General features: G+C 41.8%; 2 protein-coding genes across 2 annotated transcripts; both read left to right on the top strand.

Annotated features, from left to right (window-relative positions):
* The first annotated feature begins 192 nt into the window (after positions 1-192).
* LOC103714383 (RHOMBOID-like protein 2) lies at positions 193-5,570 on the top strand. The gene is made up of 6 exons (XM_008801606.3): positions 193-913; positions 1,620-1,783; positions 3,157-3,320; positions 3,422-3,681; positions 4,386-4,512; positions 4,891-5,570. Exons 1-6 carry the CDS (start codon positions 597-599, stop codon positions 5,017-5,019), a joined length of 1,161 nt encoding a protein of 386 aa, XP_008799828.2. The 5' UTR covers positions 193-596; the 3' UTR covers positions 5,020-5,570.
* Positions 5,571-14,798: 9,228 nt separating this feature from the next.
* LOC103714393 (expansin-A6-like) lies at positions 14,799-17,584 on the top strand. Its single transcript, XM_008801628.3, has 3 exons — positions 14,799-15,067; positions 15,178-15,496; positions 16,874-17,584. The coding sequence occupies exons 1-3, from the start codon at positions 14,914-14,916 to the stop codon at positions 17,181-17,183; spliced, it is 783 nt and encodes a 260-aa protein (XP_008799850.1). The 5' UTR covers positions 14,799-14,913; the 3' UTR covers positions 17,184-17,584.
* Positions 17,585-19,525: the final 1,941 nt, after the last annotated feature.

Raw genomic sequence — 19,525 nt, 5'->3', positions numbered from 1 at the left:
TCTGGTTTTGTAATCATCTTGTTGTTAAAAAATAGGGAAAGGGTACTAAATGTTATAGAACCATATTTTGGACGAGTACTGTTACAAGTCTACCGCTGGATTTGGGTGTTGCAGTCGAAGGCGAAACACCCAAAAATAACTTCCCCATACCCGTTATTAGTAGTTTGTTAGCCAGGGTTCAATTTAGTTGTGGCGGGACGAACTCCTGCCAAACCTTCGGCCGAGGTGCCCCGACGCCCGCCCTCTAAACAAGGCGCGACAAAACCTTGTACTCTCTCAAGCGACTCTTCGCTTTCTTTTTTTTCGGTTCTCCCACCTGTCGCCCGTCCCCCTTTACGTTTCGACCTACTTCCCGCTCTCCCTGCCCTCCGTCCCCGCGAATCCCTCATTTCTATTTTTCATTTCCGATCCTTCTGAATTCTTCCATTTTTATGCTCCAATTGTTTCAATTCCTTCGCTTGCTATCCTTCCCATTTTTGATTCTTCATAGGGGGCAGTTTTTCCGTCTTGCGATTTACTTCACGAATATAGTTGGAAAAATTCGATTTTTTTGGCTCCACTTGATTAAATAATTGTTTTATTTTTTAATTCGGGGGATGGGAAGGGAGGCTTCCTCGGAGGGCGGTGCGAGGAGTAACGGGAGGCGAGGGGATAACACCATTCGTCCACCTGAGATAAATCCCACGGCGCCGGCGCCGCCGCGGCGCGGCGGGGGCGACGATTTCCGGCCGTTCCGGAGATGGTTCCCGTGGCTGGTACCCCTGTTCGTTGTGGCGAACATCGTCGTGTTCGGGGTCACCATGTACATCAACGACTGCCCGGATAAATCTCGGTCCTGCGTCCTCGACTTCCTCGGGAGGTTCTCGTTCCAGCCCCTCAAGGAGAATCCCCTCTTTGGGCCCTCGTCCGCCACGTAAATCTTCTATTATGTTCTAAAAGAGCGGATTTTCATAAGAAATTTATTATCTGTTCGTAGTTAGATGATAGTCCTGGATTCTGATGGTTGGCCTTTTTGCATTATAATGTGGAAAAAAGATTTTTCTTTCCAATTTGAAAAATGTACAGCATTTTTCTTTAAAGCACATGATGTGTTTGTTTGTAGTATCTGCAACGGCAATTGGAACCGCAAAATGTTTCTAATGGAGAAAAAAAAGAGTATCAAATGTGTGTTTTGTTGTGTTAATAATCTATAACTAGTATTGTGCGAGGATTTATAGACGCTTGGCATTTTGGCATTTGTACCATTTTCTTGGGGTTATTACTTTATGATTCAACGGAGTTTCGTGCTTAGTAGGTTCAAAGTTCTTGTTTTGGATGTTTTAGGTAGTAGAGATATTTTATTATGTAGATATGGATAAGGGTTGCCAAAGTCAAAGCCCAATAGTTACTTGGAAGGTCATGTTACAAAGAACCTTATAATCCGGGTTTTGGTGTTGCTACTTTGTTGAATTAGTATGTTTTCTTTTAAAAAAAAATATTCACCGTTTCCTTCATGAAGAATAGTTGTCCCTGATTCTGATTCACACACACCTAATTAAGTGATCTAATTCTAGGTATTTTCTGGTGTATTCATGGATAATAGAGGATTTGACTGACATTTTATGTCTTTAATCTGTCAGGCTACTGAAGATGGGGGCTCTAGATGTGGAAAAAGTGGTTCACGGTAACCAAGGATGGCGCCTTATCACATGCATGTGGTTACATGCTGGGGTCGTCCATGTACTTGCCAATATGCTGAGTCTCCTATTTATTGGCATTCGACTTGAGCGAGAATTTGGATTTGGTATGCAGCAAACTAACTATAGCTTGACCTCATTCATTAAGATCATCACTTCAGTCAAAGCAAAACTTATAAGTAGCTGTGTATGCAGTAAAGTTTATATGCTGTGGATGCCGACATAAAAAACTAATCTGAATACACCTGCATGTTTGGTTCTATATCCGCCTGCCTTCGTGCCCATTTAGATTTGCTGGGTATTATGCGAATAATGCTAAATAGCATTGCCTTCTAAAATGCTTGTTATACAATATCTGCAAGTATTGGACTCTTATATTTAATTTTTTGACATGACACTGCATTTATGGAACTAGGAGCAAGCTTAGGGTTCGCATTTCATCCAGGATCAGTGCTGGACAGTGAAGTTTTTCCCAATTTGAATGCCTATGTAAGCTAAGTTTATCTAGTTCTCATCATACTTTGCACTGACGATGCCTTCCTAGGCATGGAGTCAGACAATTCAGGAACCCCCTTTGTAGGAACAAATGTTGAAGAAGAAAGCAGAAATTTATGCCTTACAAATAGATAAGTCAAGTTGGTTATGGTTATCACTGTTTGGCCTTTCCTTCAAGCAGTTGTCAACCTGGACTGTGCCCATGATCTTCCTCATCTAAAATATGGAAAGACATGGCAGTGTTTGCTAACCTGAGTACATATAGATTGAATTGTGCATTTTTATTTTGATTCCTTTTTCAGTCTTCTGGACTTCTGATTGACAATTATTAATGCCTATCCGTAAAGATTGAGCCTTTCCGTATCTTATCTAGGATCAGCTTTAGTATATCAATTGTGCATTACATTCAAGATTTTAAGTTGTACTATTTCTGTGTCAATGTTGACACAGTTGATAGGGTTATTTTTAATCAATAAACTGTATGCGTGAAATAGTTCCAAATAATGATCCCACTTGTTTATTAACCAGCAGCTTAGATCTTATGCTTAGTACATTAAAAAGGTAAGCTGTGCTGAGCTAGATGGTTCCATGCTTCCTTGAAAAGCCTTCTCTGATTTCCCTGCTGTGCTATGTTTCAATTGGCGGAATTCAACATTTGATTCATTTTTTTTTCCTTTTCTTTTAATAGTTTGCAACATTATCTCTGCTTGAAATTTGTCTGAGCTTGCCTTTTGGCAGTCACTAATGTGTCAAAGCAGAATTAAATTCATTATGTTTGTAATTATAGCTTTGTTCATAGAATATCACAAGGATTCATGCTTAATGTATGATTAGCCTAAAATTTGTTCCTTTGGCCTTTTGAGTATACATAATTGTTCATCTGTTGAATCTTTCCGCCTTTGCTTGCCTATGAATTGCCCTTATAGTGGCTTAAAGTGAGCAAAAATAAATCTTCTGACAACCTAAGCCTTCCCCACTTTTGCAGTGAGAATTGGCCCATTATATGTCATTGCTGGCTTCGGTGGGAGCTTGCTTTCTGCTCTTTTTATCCAAACAAGTATCTCTGTTGGAGCTTCTGGTGCTCTTTTTGGATTACTAGGAGCAATGCTTTCAGAACTGATAACAAACTGGACAATTTATGCAAATAAGGTATGCTGAGTACCAATAACTTTTGGGAGTAGCATGTTTGATGGCATTTCAGTCCGTTGCTTTTGTGTCCATTTATCTAATGCTTGTCTTTTGAATGTCAGTTTGCAGCATTATTGACCCTTGTCATCATCATTGCAATTAACCTAGCTGTTGGGATCCTTCCACATGTCGACAACTTTGCTCATGTCGGAGGATTTATTACTGGGTTTTTTCTTGGTTTTGTTATTCTTATTCGCCCTCAGTTTGGGTATATCAGCCAAAAGAATGCTCCTCTTGGACATTATAGTGGTTCAATCAAACGGAAGCACAAGAGGTACCAGTATGTATTATGGATCATTGCAGCTATTGCACTAATAGTAGGGTAAGTCAACAAATATACTTTCTATCTTTAAATACATGTTTTCTTCTCTTTCATGTGTACTTTGTAATATTTAATATTTTTCATGCTCTACCTTGCAGTACATGACTGACCATTCCATCTTCTAGTGCTTAATAACTTGTACAATAGTTCAGCATTATTTTTATCTATATCACAAATGTTGTGGTGCTGATATCCTACTAAAACAATTCTAAGGCAGTTGCACAATGCATGATCACTTAGCACTTTTTGGTTCGTAATATAGGAACAATTAACAAACTTCAGCAGCACTACATATTGGTCTGTCCACGAAAAGTTATGCCTTTTATATGGCTGTACATGGTAGCCTCTGCTTGTGTGGTAATGATCATGCCTGCTACGTGTGGGCCTATGATGATGGGGGTGTTTCATACTTTTGGAGAAGTAAAATAAATATTGTAGTGGGATAAATTTGTCCCTATTTGCCCTATTGCATATCGAGTGAATTGGAGGCTGTGATGCCTGAATACTCAGCAAATACAAATATACAATGGCTCGAGAACAATCTTTTTGTTGGTTAGAAATGGTATGAAAGAGGATTGAAAAATGCAGATTTCATGTACACTTCCCCCTCTTTTTTTTTTGGTTATTGTGGCGGGCAGAGATTCGCACATTCACGTGTTGTGTTCTGCTGATAAAAATCCTAATAGAAAATTGAAATCCTGTAGGTTCACCGTTGGCCTAGGTATGCTATTCAGAGGGGTCAATGCAAATGAACACTGCTCGTGGTGCCATTATCTGAGCTGTATCCCCACTTCAAAATGGAGTTGCAAGGCACAATCTAAGTCCTGCTTGGTAAGCTGCTTGTTCTTTTCCCTTGAATGTGTCAGAGTGTTATTTGTTTCTTTGCTCAAGAAAAGGTCTTATTTGTTTCAAAATCTTTGGTGCCTGTCCGGAGTTTTTCTCATGAAAATATGGTGACTATTGTTGATACAAACCATCTCCAGCTCCTGCACTTTGACCCCTTTGCTGTTAAAGATTTAAGAATCTATGTCTCAGCACCAATTCCAAACGTTGCTTGAAAAGCATATTTCATAGTAATCACCTCTAGCTAGCTTATTGGCCCTGGGGATAATCTCCTGCCACTGGCACAGCCCAAAAGTCAAGGAGGATAAATGGTAAATAATATTCAAACATGCTCGGTAACTCTAACACTAAATATTCTTGCTGCAGACATCACAAAGTGGGCATAAGTTGAATTTGACATGCCAGGATAATGGGAAAACCAAAGTGTTCGACTTATCTAGCATGACCGATGCTGCTTCTCAGATTTACGACCTGTGTGTCGAGCTTTGCAGTTGACTAGGGAATGATATTTCGGTGCTGTACCATCACCAATTCATTACATATGCAGGAAGATGATGCATTGATATGCAGCTTATACTACGAGTTTGTAATGTTCTGGGAATGCAATATGTTCTTTTCTGTAATATCATTTGATTGCAGGGAAACATCACATTTAAAAATAATTGCTTGTATTTTCTCCACATAAAAAAAAAGAGAAACTGCTTTCAGTGTTCTTTGCCCATACGTAGGCCACAATAGAAGGTTCAATCCTGTTTTGCTATGGATTGATGGGAAGGGTCAGAAGATTGTTATCAGAGTGAATTATAATATCTTCAAATGCCATTTGTACTCTAGATCAAGCCACTTTCACAATCAGATAATTGTCATGCAGCCAAGATGGACACTTGAATCTGCAGCTTTTCAATTCATCTTGAAGCAAGAATGTCAGAGCTTGCCATGGATGCTAACTGTTTCAACTCCAAACACATTAGTGCTACTGTAAACAGGCTTTGTGTCTCTTCTCCAATAATGTGTTATAATAATGCCCTGGACTATTATAGCTGTTATTTTGGTGTCTGAAGGCAAATCATAAATTTTATACACAAATTTGTGGTTGAGAAGGCATTGATATACATTGACATTAACAATGATCATTTGAACTTTCAGATTTATTAGATTAAATTATATATATATATCCCAAAATTTAAATAAAAAGGGCCAGATGAGGTCAAGGCGGCAGTGTAAGCAATGTATATTTCTGGTATTGTCTAAGGGTGTAAATATATGAACACTAACATCTGCTACTGCTAATGATAACTTGTATGATACTCTTTTTTTTTGTTGCTTTGAGATCTATGCAAGTGGATAAATGATGAAAATTGGAATGCTTTGAGAGCTGTGGGGTGGATGATTTTTTATTTTGTTTTGATAAGGTGGATGGGTCATTCATGTCTTGTACGGATACATTTGACAAAATTAGAAAAATAAAATATTGTGGAGAGCGATCGAAATAACTGATAATTTGGTCCGCAACTCTATTTGTCTTCCGGCTAGCATGCTTTGGCACATAGGGATACATACTCCCTTAAGATCCTCTGAATGTCATGTAGGAGCATGAGAGCATTAGCTATCCCCATCTTGGGTCATCCCAAGGATACAGACTCTCTTAAGATCATCCTGTGGGTGATCCCCTTTTTCGGTGCGAAAAATGCATCTCCTTAAAAAGATGCAGCAGCAAGCAGTCACTAAATAACTTGCTTTAGCCAGCGAACTCATAAAGCAAATTTCAGCTAGAAGATATGATGATGATGATGATGTCTCTTATTTTGTGCGTCTGTGTCATCATGTTGCTTGATATCATGCCTTCCAGCGATCATGGTCGTGAAACCACAGCAACATCCTGCCGTATTGGAATGTTGGTAGAGATGATAACTATGCATTTATAAGCTACACAATGACTGGCTGCTTGCCCTACGAATGTGCATGCTGATCTGGCATGCAACTAGCCATGATGTGCAGCCATATCAGCAAGAAAAATTACATGTCCGGATGGGCTTAGCGTGACTCTAGAAGGGGGTTGGGTCAGCCACAAGCCCTTGGATCTGTATCAATACATCTCTAGATCATGGTATCTGAAGCTTTGATCATTTGCATCACGCATGATCTATGTTTTACATACATCTTGGCATGGGTCCAACCTGCTTTCCATCACTCTTGGGCACAATGGCATGCAAAACATCGGATGAGCAGTTGGTTAAGGCAGCCAAATTTTGTTGGGACAAACAAGGGTGTGAATGGTGTGGTACTGAAACAAATTTTCGTATGACTTGGAAAGTTTGGTGTTAATTTTTTATACGAAGTGATAATTGTGTGAATTGGACAAAATATGAACTTAAGCAAGCAAAGAAATAAGAAAGGAGAGGAGACTCTATTTAGGAGGTAGGGGAAAGAGGGACTATGAAATTAATGGAAGATGAGAGAAGAACCTATGGGTCCACAAAGAAGGAGAGTAGGATAATGGCCACCGGATCTGAGGAACAAAGGGTTTTTTTTGCGGAGTTTGGATACTCTATGGTACATATTTTGCATCGTAGTTGAAAGAAATTGCCGAGTTTTTTAAAAAATATGCAGATGGTAATTGGCAAAATTTAGGCTATAAGCTTGTACGACAAAATTTCTCTCACAATAACCATACTCAGTGAACGAGGAAAGTTATGGGATTGAAAAGTTATCGAAATAGAAAGACATAATAAGAAAAAAATATTTTAGAGACAGCAAATCATAAGAAGTAACTTTTTTTTTTAATTTCTGGTATTCCGATAAAATTAATAAGAGTCCCAACATTGCATGCATTAGAAATGATGCAACTTTATGGAGTCTAAATATTGCATAAGTATTTTTTTAGAAATGATTAAAAGTTCAAAAAACTCAGAAGGATTTTTTTCCCCTACGGTGCAAAACACGGAGAATCTCGAGTCTATTAAAAAAAAAGAAAAGAAAAGAAATCCTAAAAAGTGAAGCAAAATCTCTTTCCGCCCATACCCTTTCTGCACTCCAGTGGTTAACAAGAGATCCATTCTCTTCTTCTGTGGACCCATCTCTCTAGATCCTCTTCTCCCGCCTTCCATTAATTTCTTCGGCCATCTTTGAGTCTCCTTTTCTTTTTTTCATCTTAGCTCCTCCCTTGTCACATCAAATTATTCCTTAGAGGAACATGAGAGTCCGAAAGTGAAGAATTAACACTTCGCTTGTATTAGTTTACGCCCTTTTTTTTTGTCTCCAATTCACACTAAATTTTCTTTTTGTATCACAGTCAGCGTCCAATTCACACAAAAGTAAAGTATTAACTTTGCTAAGTCGGTATTAGTAAGTGGATGATAAATCTATTTAATAGCATGTTTATATGGTCATTTATTTTTCTTAAAAGTTTACAAGTGATCTATAAAAATTAATATGATTACAAAACATATCTGAATAGATTCGGATACGAAAACAAATTTTAGGAATGCTCATACAGATCTTAACAAATAGTAAGTATATGGTGAAAGTAATAGTATGTTTTTAGTCAGATGCTCAAATTTTTATCCATATCTGGATAGATTCGGATACGAAAACAAATTTGGATGGATATTATCCGATCCACTTTCACCCCTACACAATGATGATGGGGCAAGGATGATTAAGTTTAGGAATGCTCATCAGTGTACGACAACAACCCTAAAAACTTTTCTATGATGGTGCTGACCAATGTTCATAAAGAAAAGGCGGAGCCTAGCTTGGAAGGATAAATATATAGCATAGGGAGTCTTACCTTTCTAGACTTAATGATGTGGCATAAAAACCACCCACAAGAAACCATACGCAAAGTTATGTATTTTTGTTGGTTGATCCCTGCAAATATAGTCCCTTTTGAGATTAGGTCATATTTGCACACCAAATACCTATGAAACATTATCCTTTTTCATTAACTACTCCAGCTAATCTCAGGACATAATATTGCAGCACCTTTGGTGTCCCATCCAACTCAAAGCTAATGCACTATAGCTTAGATGATGGATCCATCAAAATCAGCCCAAAAATAGGGCCGAATAAGGGTTCATGGCTCGGTCGATCTTGAGTCCCAATCAGTTCGTCGGCGGCTGGAGCTCTTGTATCGGCCAAAGGTCAACACAGGAGAAAGGCCGAGAGTTTTAGCGACGAGTGCCGACAGCGGCGGTGGTTAGAAAGAGAAAAAGAAGGCAGAACAGAGAAAAACATAGGATACTTTTCTTTGAGTGATTTTTGGTTGATTTCTCGGTCGGCTACCGTGATTTCAAGTTGTGGGAAGAAGAAAAAGGGAAGGGGAGGAAGATCACGGTGTTACTTCAGCTCTGGAGGCATGGATGACCATGATTTCTGGTGAGTCTCGTGAACTCAATAGAAAGAAGGAAGAAAAAGAGAGGGAAAGAAAGGATAGAGCTTGAGGTGGAGGACTAAATGAGGGTGGGGGTGGTTATATAGAGGAGGCTAGCCTCCCTTAGCTTTTGGAAGTCGACTCCCATTAGAGGTCGGACAGAGAAGAAGACTCCCGATAGAGTCTTCTTCTTTGTTTTACCCTTTTTTTTTTGTTATGGGCTTGGGCTGAGCCAAGCTCGGGTCAGGTCGTTCAAGCGGACTGAGCCTTGACCGAGCCATCACAATCTCCTCCCTTTAAAAAGAGTTTCGTCATCGAAACTTAATCTACCTTTATTCGTAAACAAATAGGGGTACTAAGTCTTTATCTAATACTCTATCATGCTCCCGCTGCGTAACTCTGATCAAAACTAACTTTTCTATATCCGTTACATCTCTAAACATACGAATCATGAATCTAAGCGAAGAGATTTGTTCCTTAAATGAAAGGGGCTACCCTTTTCTCTTCAGAGGCATCTTTTGTGGGGCAAAACCGTGCGTTGGGAAGAGACTATGAAACTTCTTTCAAAGCGGACAATACCTCTGAGGAGAAGCAGTCGCTTCCGCTGTCTGAGATTGGTGAGGATTGAGCTCTGGGATTCAGGGATACCCTCCAACCTCGTCATATAATATACTTATGGAGAATTAAATCTAGATGCATTAAAGTTAAAATGTTTGATAATTATGTTTAAGTCGAATCATTTGCTCCGATATCTAAGTTTAGCAATGAAAGAAGCATGGGCGAACACCCAAGGATAGAGAATCATGGAACATGCATGCTCTCCCACCCATGATGTTTGAAGCCCCCCATGCTCCCTGTGTCATTAGTCTGAACTTTGGTTGAGTTGGGCACCCACCTCTCAGATAAGCAACAGCCCAAATTAAATACAACTCGGTTGGTTTGTTATCTTAATCGGTTAAATTAGCAGGAAAAGAGACGTTGGGAGATGATTTTAGATGACGGCACAGGTGATAAGATAGATGGGCCCGGGTTGCACGAGCCCTTGTCTTGGGGTCCAGGGCACATCGCCAATTGGCCAGTGCTCGAAACCACGGGTTTCAGTTGTTTCCCATCACGTCACACTGCACTTCATGTGACCCGCGACCGGTGAAGTTGACATTGTTGTGCTCTCCGTCCTTGGATTAGACGACGGGAAGACTGGAGTTAGTTAAGGAAATGATGCTAGAAATGGAAAAGAGGGAAGAGAGAGCTATCCTAACCCAAACAGGGTTCTACCTTTCGTACAAAAGAGCGATTCATTTTCTCTCGCACGAATCCACCGTTGGATCAAATCTATATATAGACTATAAAAAAATTTAAAATACTTTGAGATCTGTGCTATTGCAATCTATTAGTCGATATTATAAAAAAAAAAGATCGATCAATTTATTAGTCAACATTATGAAAGAAAGATCGATCATTCTTTGTGCGAAAGATGCAACCCAATTCCACTTGGCTCTTGACTAGAGAGGATCATGAGGGGTGTGCAGTGAAAAACTTAGGGCTACAGGCAGAAGATGTTGTTCCTATCCTATGATTAAAGCAAGGAGAAAAGCAAGAGGGAAGGTTGATTAAAGGAATGAAACAACTAGACGCGACAAAATATGGCATGTTTAGGGTCATTACCGCATGGAAAGAAGCCGCGTGATCTTGACGCCACAACACCAAAAGCAACGAACCTATATTCTTGTTTTGTGATTTAATAGCTTGGCTGAACTCATCATAATTATGAGATGGCTGATATGCATGAAAGCTTAAGATTGATAAAGGCAAATTGGAATATTTCGAAAAACTATTTAGACATGATTATCCCACATTCCCAATCATATTCCTCCTTGCCCCTGCACCGTGCTCCTCTAATCACTTGCTTGCCACGCAAGGACATGATAAGGATTAATAAGATGTAAGCATGCTTATGGGCCTTTGACATGAATCGAATACATATATCCAAAATAATTGTCCAATGGTTCAATAATGACGGACCAAGTGGCATGTATGCGGGCATGCATGCATCATCCATTAACCAATTGTTTCACCTACCAACATGACCGATGAAGGAAGGTGATTCAATTCCCAATTAGTGTGGATACACCATCATACTGAAGGTGAATTTTGACAGCAGTGTATCCGGTATTAAAGACAATGCAGGTGTGAGTTTTATGATCTAGAGTCACGACTCGAGATTGTTTGCTGCGGGGGGTGATGCTTGGTTGGACTGACAGCCATCGAAGCAGAGCTAAGGGCAACATAGGAAGATATTAAATATGCGAGATGGGTGCTAAGGGCAGAGTGCATCATGCTTGAGGGAGATTCAACCACTGTGATCGATTGGATTTGATTGGTGGAGCCGAGGAAGGGTGACAACTCTCTGTTGCATGACATCTAGAGGATGGCGGGCGACTGCAGGGCTTTTCAGACTATATATGTATACCGTGAGACGAACAAGATTGCAGATTGAGTCGCCTCCTTTGCTACTCAGCACAGACATAATCTTCTGGATATGCTAAGGGGTCTTTCCTTTTTTGTTTTGTCATTTTTTGTCTTTTGATTCTATTGATTGTATTCAAGCTAGAGTAGTATAAGCAGCCATTATAACCTTAAAAAAAAAAAATCCAACAAAAGATGGATCAAGCAACCAAAATGGTACAAATGTTTGCATTGGCGAGGGAAACAGGGATGAGAGGAGGAAACTTTGGAATGGTAATGAGGTGAAAGAAGATAGAGAGGACAGGAAAAGGGAGTGGGTGAGAACTAGCAAGTGGAAGCACGTGGAGTTGGTTCGGTTGCGGGGGCAGCCCCATCCGACCAATAATTCCTCTCACATGGCTGGCTGGCTGCTGCTGGTGGTGGTGGTTAAGAGTTAAAAAAGGCCTGCCCCACCACTCCCTCTCCTTTTGACTAGCTCCGTAGCTCGCTCGAGGAGGTACCGCGCTTCACAGGCGCGAATCGCGCTGATGCTTTTAGAATAATCACGGTTTTAAACACCCCAAAAACGCAACCTGCAACGGGCACGTGGAGCCCTTTGCTCCAAGAAATTAAAAAAATACGGACACGTCGAGCCTTGAAGCCTGAAGGGTTGGGAACCGTGCGGAGAGGATACATATATGGGTGCGGTCTGAGTGCCGTGGCCGGATTTCTCCACCGCCACCGGCCTACGAACGCCCTCTCGCCCAGGGATGAAACTACCGCCGATAGCTGCCTTGGTAGTTGGTAGCAGAGCCTAACCAATAAAAAAAAACCAACACTGAAATTGTCTTGATAAATAGTTCTAGCAATGACACTCTTAAGATATTAATTAGACGCGAAGCCCGGGCATTTCAAAATGTTATATCATCGATCCATTGGCTATTATAACAGCAGGCATCAACAAGACGTTATTAACATAATCAAAATAAATTAATGTAAATAAAATTAATATATGTTGTGTATACATAACAACAGCAAGAGCAATATGTGTAGTTGTGTGTTCTCAGCTTGCGGAAGTTTTCATCAGAGCTTTTTTTTTTCTTCATATTTTTGATTTTTTATTTTCAAACTTAAGTTGTTGTTCATTTTACTATTTTGAATTTGAGAGAATACTAAATATCCTATGATAATATAGAGAATTTCATATTTTATTATTAGATTTTTATTTATTTATTTATATGTCATGAAACAATCCTCTGGGCCTTGGCCCCGCCGAGGAGGCACCACCGTACGGGATTAGGTGAGTGCACCAGGGAAGGGGTGCGCGCGTGGGGTTTGGACCTCTTTTCCACTTAAATGCTTACATGAATACGGATTGACCGCGGACTTGCGGGTCTCAAGTCTCAAACAATCGCTGTTACCGGTGAACTTCTGTTTCTAAAATTAAAAGTGGTTAAACAGACTGGGCCACAGATGCAGGGTGCAACAAGTAATAAATGAACATGTTGTGGCTCAAATTTGGCCGAGGATGACCACGCGGATGCAGGGTGCAACAAGTAATAAATGAACATGTTGTGGCTCAAATTTGGCCCGAGAATGACCACGCGGAGGAGTCAGAGTAGCTGCCAGAAAGTTGTAAAAGAAGACGAGCCATCTTTTACGCGATGGCGTATCTGCACAAAGCTTTATTGATGATTTCGGTAAGAGCCTTTCGATGCTCAAGTTAGAGTGATTCTTTAATAGAGCCAAAAATCTTCCTACAGTATCTGACGGCGCTATTTAAAGTCCCTGTAGAGGTGTCCAGATGGTGGAGGCATGACCCGTTCTCATCATGAGAAGAATAGTTTTAAGCCAGATGGCGTGCAGCTTGAACCTGCTTGTGGCGCGCAGTACAGTTCGTTCTTGTGAACGGTAAAGTGTTAATAGTCGTAGCAGGGGATGGCTACAGCGGCATGGCATGGTCCTTGGCTGCCGTTGGCCGGCGAGAAAAACATCGCGCGGAGGCATTGTAATATACAGCCATGCGAGCGGGCATAGGCAGGCTTGTGGATGTGGCCGTAGACGAGATCGAGCTCGATAAGATCGCATCAGGCGTCTGATAAGGTCGGCTCGTCGGGTGCTGAAGTCGGTCTAGTATCCCTGATTCCGAGGTGTGCTCGGTGAAGCTCTCCGGGTTTGACCAGGGCACGTCGTCTATGGAGAGTGTTGGAGCAGCTCAATGGAGAGTAAGATATTGTCCGCTTTGGGGGAGCACGCACATGCTTAACATTGTGCGCTGCTTGTACACGGCAATTTTTCCTTCATGGCTTTGTCCCATGGGGGCGCCTTGCTATGAGTATCAGAAAGGGTTGACGTAGTTTGTAGCGGCGGAGAGACATGTCTAAGATCGGCTGAGCTCTTGATGAAGTTCGAGTTTGGATTGACTCTCAGTGGGATTGAGGCTCATCTCAATCGGTGCTAGGAATTATTTGGCTAAAATTGGATGGGCCTACCGTAGCGAGCAGGACGATCCATCTTGCCCTCCATCACAGTCCAATAAGAAATATAAACACACTTTAAACGAGAAAACATACGGTGCTCACTGCCTGTGAATGCCGACTTGTAAGCTGCGTGCAATCTTTTTGGTGGAAGTTTCCGCTACGTACAAGGATTGCATGCTTTGCCCCAAAATCCAAATCCGGTGCCGGTGCCATCGGTGAAGGCACAGCTTTAAGATGAGAGCAAGCAAGGAGATGGATTCCAGATCAGTGGATCGCGCTCTGGTCTAATCCTCTTCGTCCGTCTATTATGGGCACCTGGGCGTCCTGTGTCTCGATCGCTTTCCAGCATGCCGATTTTTTTCGGTAACAAAAACCATGGAACATTAGAATCGTTTCTTTTATGTATTCAATTTATATTATACGAGCCGCTGGTTAAGAATCTATCAGCTATTAGCATAAAAAAATAGAGAGAAAAGTTGATCGCAAATCTAATTTTGCATTCTAATCTATTTAAATATCCGTCCACTATTTATATCTATATTTTTATCTATTCAAAAAAATAGATATAAATATAGATACTATGCAAAAATACGATTTTATTTATATATTTAATTTCATATAATTTTTATATTTTTTTAAAAAATAAAAAATCATATTTATTTATATTTGTCTAATTTATTTAATATATATATTTTCAATTAATACCTATATCCATATTTATATTTATTAAATAAAATAAATATAGCAATAGATACGTTAGTATCGATCTGTGACCGATCTAATTTCAGTTTCAATCAATCAAAAGGCATATCAAAATGCATTAACCTGGAGACTCGACATTTATCGGGAACAGGCCTTGCTTCCTTTGCCTTTTTTTTTTTCTTCCTCTAATATTGACGGTTTTGACGTTTCACCCCAGCCACTCTTTTTAGGGACTGCCATTATTCGTCTCCCTCGGTCCACTCCCCTCACTCCATAAGTAGCGCACCTTCCTCCTGCTTTCAACCCCCAATCTCTCCTCTCTTCCCACGCCCACTCACACTACTTTCTCTCATTGTGTCCTCTCCCTCTATCTCTCTCTCTCTCTCCAAAATGGCCTTCTTCCGCAATGCCGCAACCCTCGCCATGACTCTGCTCGCATTCTTGACGCTCGGCGACGCCCGGATACCCGGCGTCTACACTGGAGGACCCTGGCAGCAAGCCCACGCCACTTTCTACGGTGGGAGCGACGCCTCCGGCACCATGGGTAACAGCCACATTTCCCTCTTACAGTTTCATTACCTCCGTATCGTCTCGCCTAAGACTAAGGCATCAAGGATCGTTTGATTTGATTTGGTTTTTGGTCTAAATGCATAGGAGGGGCGTGTGGGTATGGGAATCTATACAGCCAGGGGTACGGGGTGGAGACGGCGGCGCTGAGCACGGCGCTCTTCAACGACGGGCAGAGCTGCGGTGCCTGCTTCGAGATCAAGTGCGGCGAGGACCTTAAGTGGTGCCACCACGGGAGCCCCTCCATCTTCATCACCGCCACCAACTTCTGCCCGCCCAACTACGCTCTCCCCTCTGACAATGGCGGGTGGTGCAACCCTCCCCGGCCCCACTTCGACCTCGCCATGCCTATGTTCCTCAAGATCGCCGAGTACCGCGCCGGCATCGTCCCCGTTTCCTACCGCAGGTCCGTACCGCCCGCCCCACGGCGTCTTATTCTTCCCCTGATCTCATCTGCACCGTCTATCTCTTTCTTTTCCTCCACCATGGATCTAATCGCTTCACTGTGCACCTGGAACTCTATGTCAAGAGTCGACCAGTTCTACCGGCTGCGATGGAATCGCTCAACTCTCACCGCCAATCTACCTAATTTTCATAAGTCGCTGTGCCTCTTTTTTCTTTAACCTTTTTTACGTTTTTTTTTTTTTTGCTAAGACCAACCTTTTTTACGTTTGCGGGAAAGAATTTCATCTACTCAATTTTTTTTCTACAAAATTGATATCTAAATATATAATATTTTTTAAAAATAATTTTTGTTTGTTTGATTGACATGAAAAAATAGTATATGAAAGATTATCTTTATTTTTTTTAAAAAATATATAAAATATCTGTTATATTTTTAATAGCTATTTTAAACATTTTTGAATTTAAAAAATACTTTTGGATATTTTAAAACATTATTAAAATGTTTATTGGATACTCTTATATTTTTAAGGATGAGACAACTTTGCTATATTGTAGTACTTTTTAATGTATTAATATAAAAGTATAATTATTAAAAGTTATCATATTTTTTTATATTGCAATAATTTTTACTAGTATTCTGTTAGTAGTTCAAATTATTTCGACTTAAGAATTTTTTTGTAAAGATAAAAATTATTATAATGTGTAATCCTTAGAAAAATGACTTTTCATGTTTTTTATAAATTGTTCTTTGCGAAAAATAATTTTTTTCAGCGTTGCCTTCGACATTTATTAATTTATTTATTTTAAGTAGAGCGAGCAAAGCAAATATTTCGAGGTTGCATGTTTCTATAATATCCATCAATTCTGAAATAAAGTACTCGTTACACCCGAAAAAATAAAGTACTAAATGAAGTATACACCCCCACCAAAAAAAAATTAAGTATAGAGAAACGAAGGACCGTTGATGGCTGTCACGTTGACCCTTTGACTGGATATCAAACGGCATTTTGGAGAGCCTGGACTCTGGAGGTACCGGCACACGGGGAGAGCCCTGTTCCTTGCACACTCTCTCTCCGCGTTTCTTGCTTTTTTCCCCTTTGTTTTTTTGCCCCAAAATGACCATAACCCCCCCGGGCACCGTCGGTTAGTGCCCTCCCATGTGCAAGGGCATAATAGTCATTCCGCTCCATCACGCGTCCCAAAGCCGTGTGAATCGTGGGAGACCGAGCCGGACGACTGGGCACATGCCCCCACGCGCCTGCCGGGCTTTCAATCTACTTGCTCTCTACTGCTATTAGATATAATTTAATTCCATAATTAATTAATAATTAATTAATTACTGGTCCCGGTGGTGTATTTTTTTTATGATCCGTGACAGGGTGCCGTGCCGGAAGCCGGGTGGGATCCGGTTCACCATCAACGGGTTCAAGTACTTCAACCTGGTGCTGGTGACGAACGTGGCCGGCGCCGGCGACATCGTCCGGTTGAGCGTGAAGGGGTCGCGCACCGGGTGGATGCCGATGTCCCGGAACTGGGGCCAGAACTGGCAGTCCAACGCCGTGCTGGTGGGCCAGTCCCTCTCCTTCCGCCTCACCGCCAGCGACCGCCGTACCTCTACATCCTGGAACATCGTCCCGGCCCACTGGCAGTTTGGCCAGACCTTCGCCGGCAAGAATTTCAGGGTCTAAATTTACCTAGGGACAATAACGGTTGCAGACACGGCGGTGGGATTTCAAATTTCCCGCCACCGTGGTGTCTTTTCGGTTTTTTTTTTTTTTTTCCCTAGGCGCCAATTTCAGGCGGGTTGTCAGTAGTGCCGTCCGGGTACGCGGGGGGGATCGAGGCAAGGATTTTGGTTGGTAGGCGTGAAAGCAAAAGTGGAGGGGAGGAATGGGGGTGGGGCTTAAATATTTTGATTTGACCGTTTGTTTGTGATGTTATTGGAGGTAGTGCGATTAGAGCGAGCGTATCGCGTAGTAGCGGTTGAAGTGGCTGCAGACCAAAAGAAAGGGTGCGTCAGTAGCCCGCAGCTGCATTTGCAATGTAATATCTAATGATAATATGATGATAATTTATATGTTGATTCGGACGTAGTTTGTTGGTATGTAACGCGCTAAGTAATCTCTGAGTGCGAGTGGTAGATTGGCTGAGTTTCCTGCTTTCAGTTCTTGTACGAATGCGATTTGAAGGCGTTTTTGGTCATAAATTGAGAAGGTACAGTCATCAGAATGCTCATACTCGATCTGGTGTTGGACGACGGGGTTTCATTTGCATCAGAGGGGATTGCAGCCCAGCAACAAGGTTGACTTCACTTCTGTTACTTAACCCATACAATTTGAAACTCTGGAGGACTTTTAGCCATTATGAAACCCAAAATCTTCACAAAAAGGATGGTGCCAACTCGAGAATTGCTTAAATCTCTTGCCATCATGATGCCGTCACTCCGATATCAGACCGAGTGTCCGCCGGTTCTAATTCTCTAAGAAATGGCCAAGAGGCGCCTCAAATGGCAGACCAAAACCTGAAAGGAATACTCGAGTGGTAACTCTGTAGTCCTACATGTGTTGACCCTCCAAAATAGTTCATTATCACATGCGAGGTATCTATAATAAAGTCTGTGTGCGGCTAAGATCTAGATTGGTACCAGGTCTAAGAATTGAGGAAAAAATGAAATTTTTTTGAATAAATTATGCCAAGCGATCATTGTTGCTCGTCTCCTGTTGCAAGGATTCATGCAGTCATGGGCAAGGATTCATGTAGTCATACGTTTGGTTCTAAAATTGACTATATACTGAATAAATTTTGGATACTTGTATAAAACCCAAGAATTCAAATAATTCTAAATTATAACAAATGATATAAGAGTGGATCCGGTCCATTGTCTATTTGGATTAGGAGATATTGACCATGGACCGATCATTATGTTTGTGATTAAATTTAAATTAAATTTGAATGGAATTGAATCTTTAGTTTGAAGAAGATGCCGGGACTTCAACAAAGAGAGTGTGAGGATTAGTGCCGCATGCTGGATAGAACTTGAGCTAAAAAATCTAAATAATATTTTTCGGCTAACCTACAGACACATTCATATTCATAGTACAAAAACCGGCTGTTGGGGGGAATAAAGTTTCCCCCCAAATGACATAAATGCCCCTAAGAAGCCATACAACCTCCGACCCCGGACAGCCGAAGTCAGCGTCCGACCTCGGAACGCTCGGCCACAGGACGACCGACCCCGAAACCTCCGACCTAAGAGAAATCCCGATGTCCGAGGACCGTACTCTAACACCCCTCCGGCATTTATTGCGCATGGCCGCTGTAATCTTCCGGCACACTCAACAATAAATGCGGATCTCCGGCTTACTCCACCATTAATGCGGATCTCCGGCTTACTCCATAATAAATGCGGATCTCCGACTTACTCCACAATAAATGAGCATGGCTCCTGACATCTACGGATCCCCAGCTCTCCACGGCAAATCGACCCAGCAGGGTCTAGTCGACTATGATAAGTCTCTGATCTCGGCCATACCGCCGACATCAGTGCAATGATTCGCCTGACCGAGCGCCGACCTGAACAACATGCCAAGCCGTACTACGGCCTCGCCCTGTTACATCACAGGTAAACCGACCCCCGCATATAAAAGGGAGCCTTGGCCTCTCAAGAGGGAATTGGAACATTCATACACCCAAAAATCACTGTTTATCTCCTTCTCCCCACTATTTGCCCCCTCCCTGACTTGAGCGTCGGAGGGCCGGCGCCGGAGAACCCGGCCACCGGTTCGTGTGCAGGAACCCGGACGGAGGACGCCGCCAGCCAACGGATCGCCGCCCCGCTGCGAGGACCTGCTGTTCCTTCTCTCCGACCGCCCCGGACGGAGGACACCGCCCGCCGACAGACCGCCGCCCCGCCGTGAGGACTAACAGTCGCTCCCTCTCCTCGACCGAAGATTGCCCCCGGGTCCAATTTCCAGCAACAGTTGGCGCTAGAGGAAGGGCCCGAGTAGCAGTCATGAAGTTGAGAAGTAAG

This window comes from Phoenix dactylifera, chromosome 13 (genome assembly GCF_009389715.1).
Source record: "Phoenix dactylifera cultivar Barhee BC4 chromosome 13, palm_55x_up_171113_PBpolish2nd_filt_p, whole genome shotgun sequence".
NCBI classification, from domain to species: Eukaryota; Viridiplantae; Streptophyta; class Magnoliopsida; order Arecales; family Arecaceae; genus Phoenix; species Phoenix dactylifera.
Note: the sequence above shows the minus strand (reverse complement) of the source record. Positions and strands in the feature narration are given on the sequence as shown.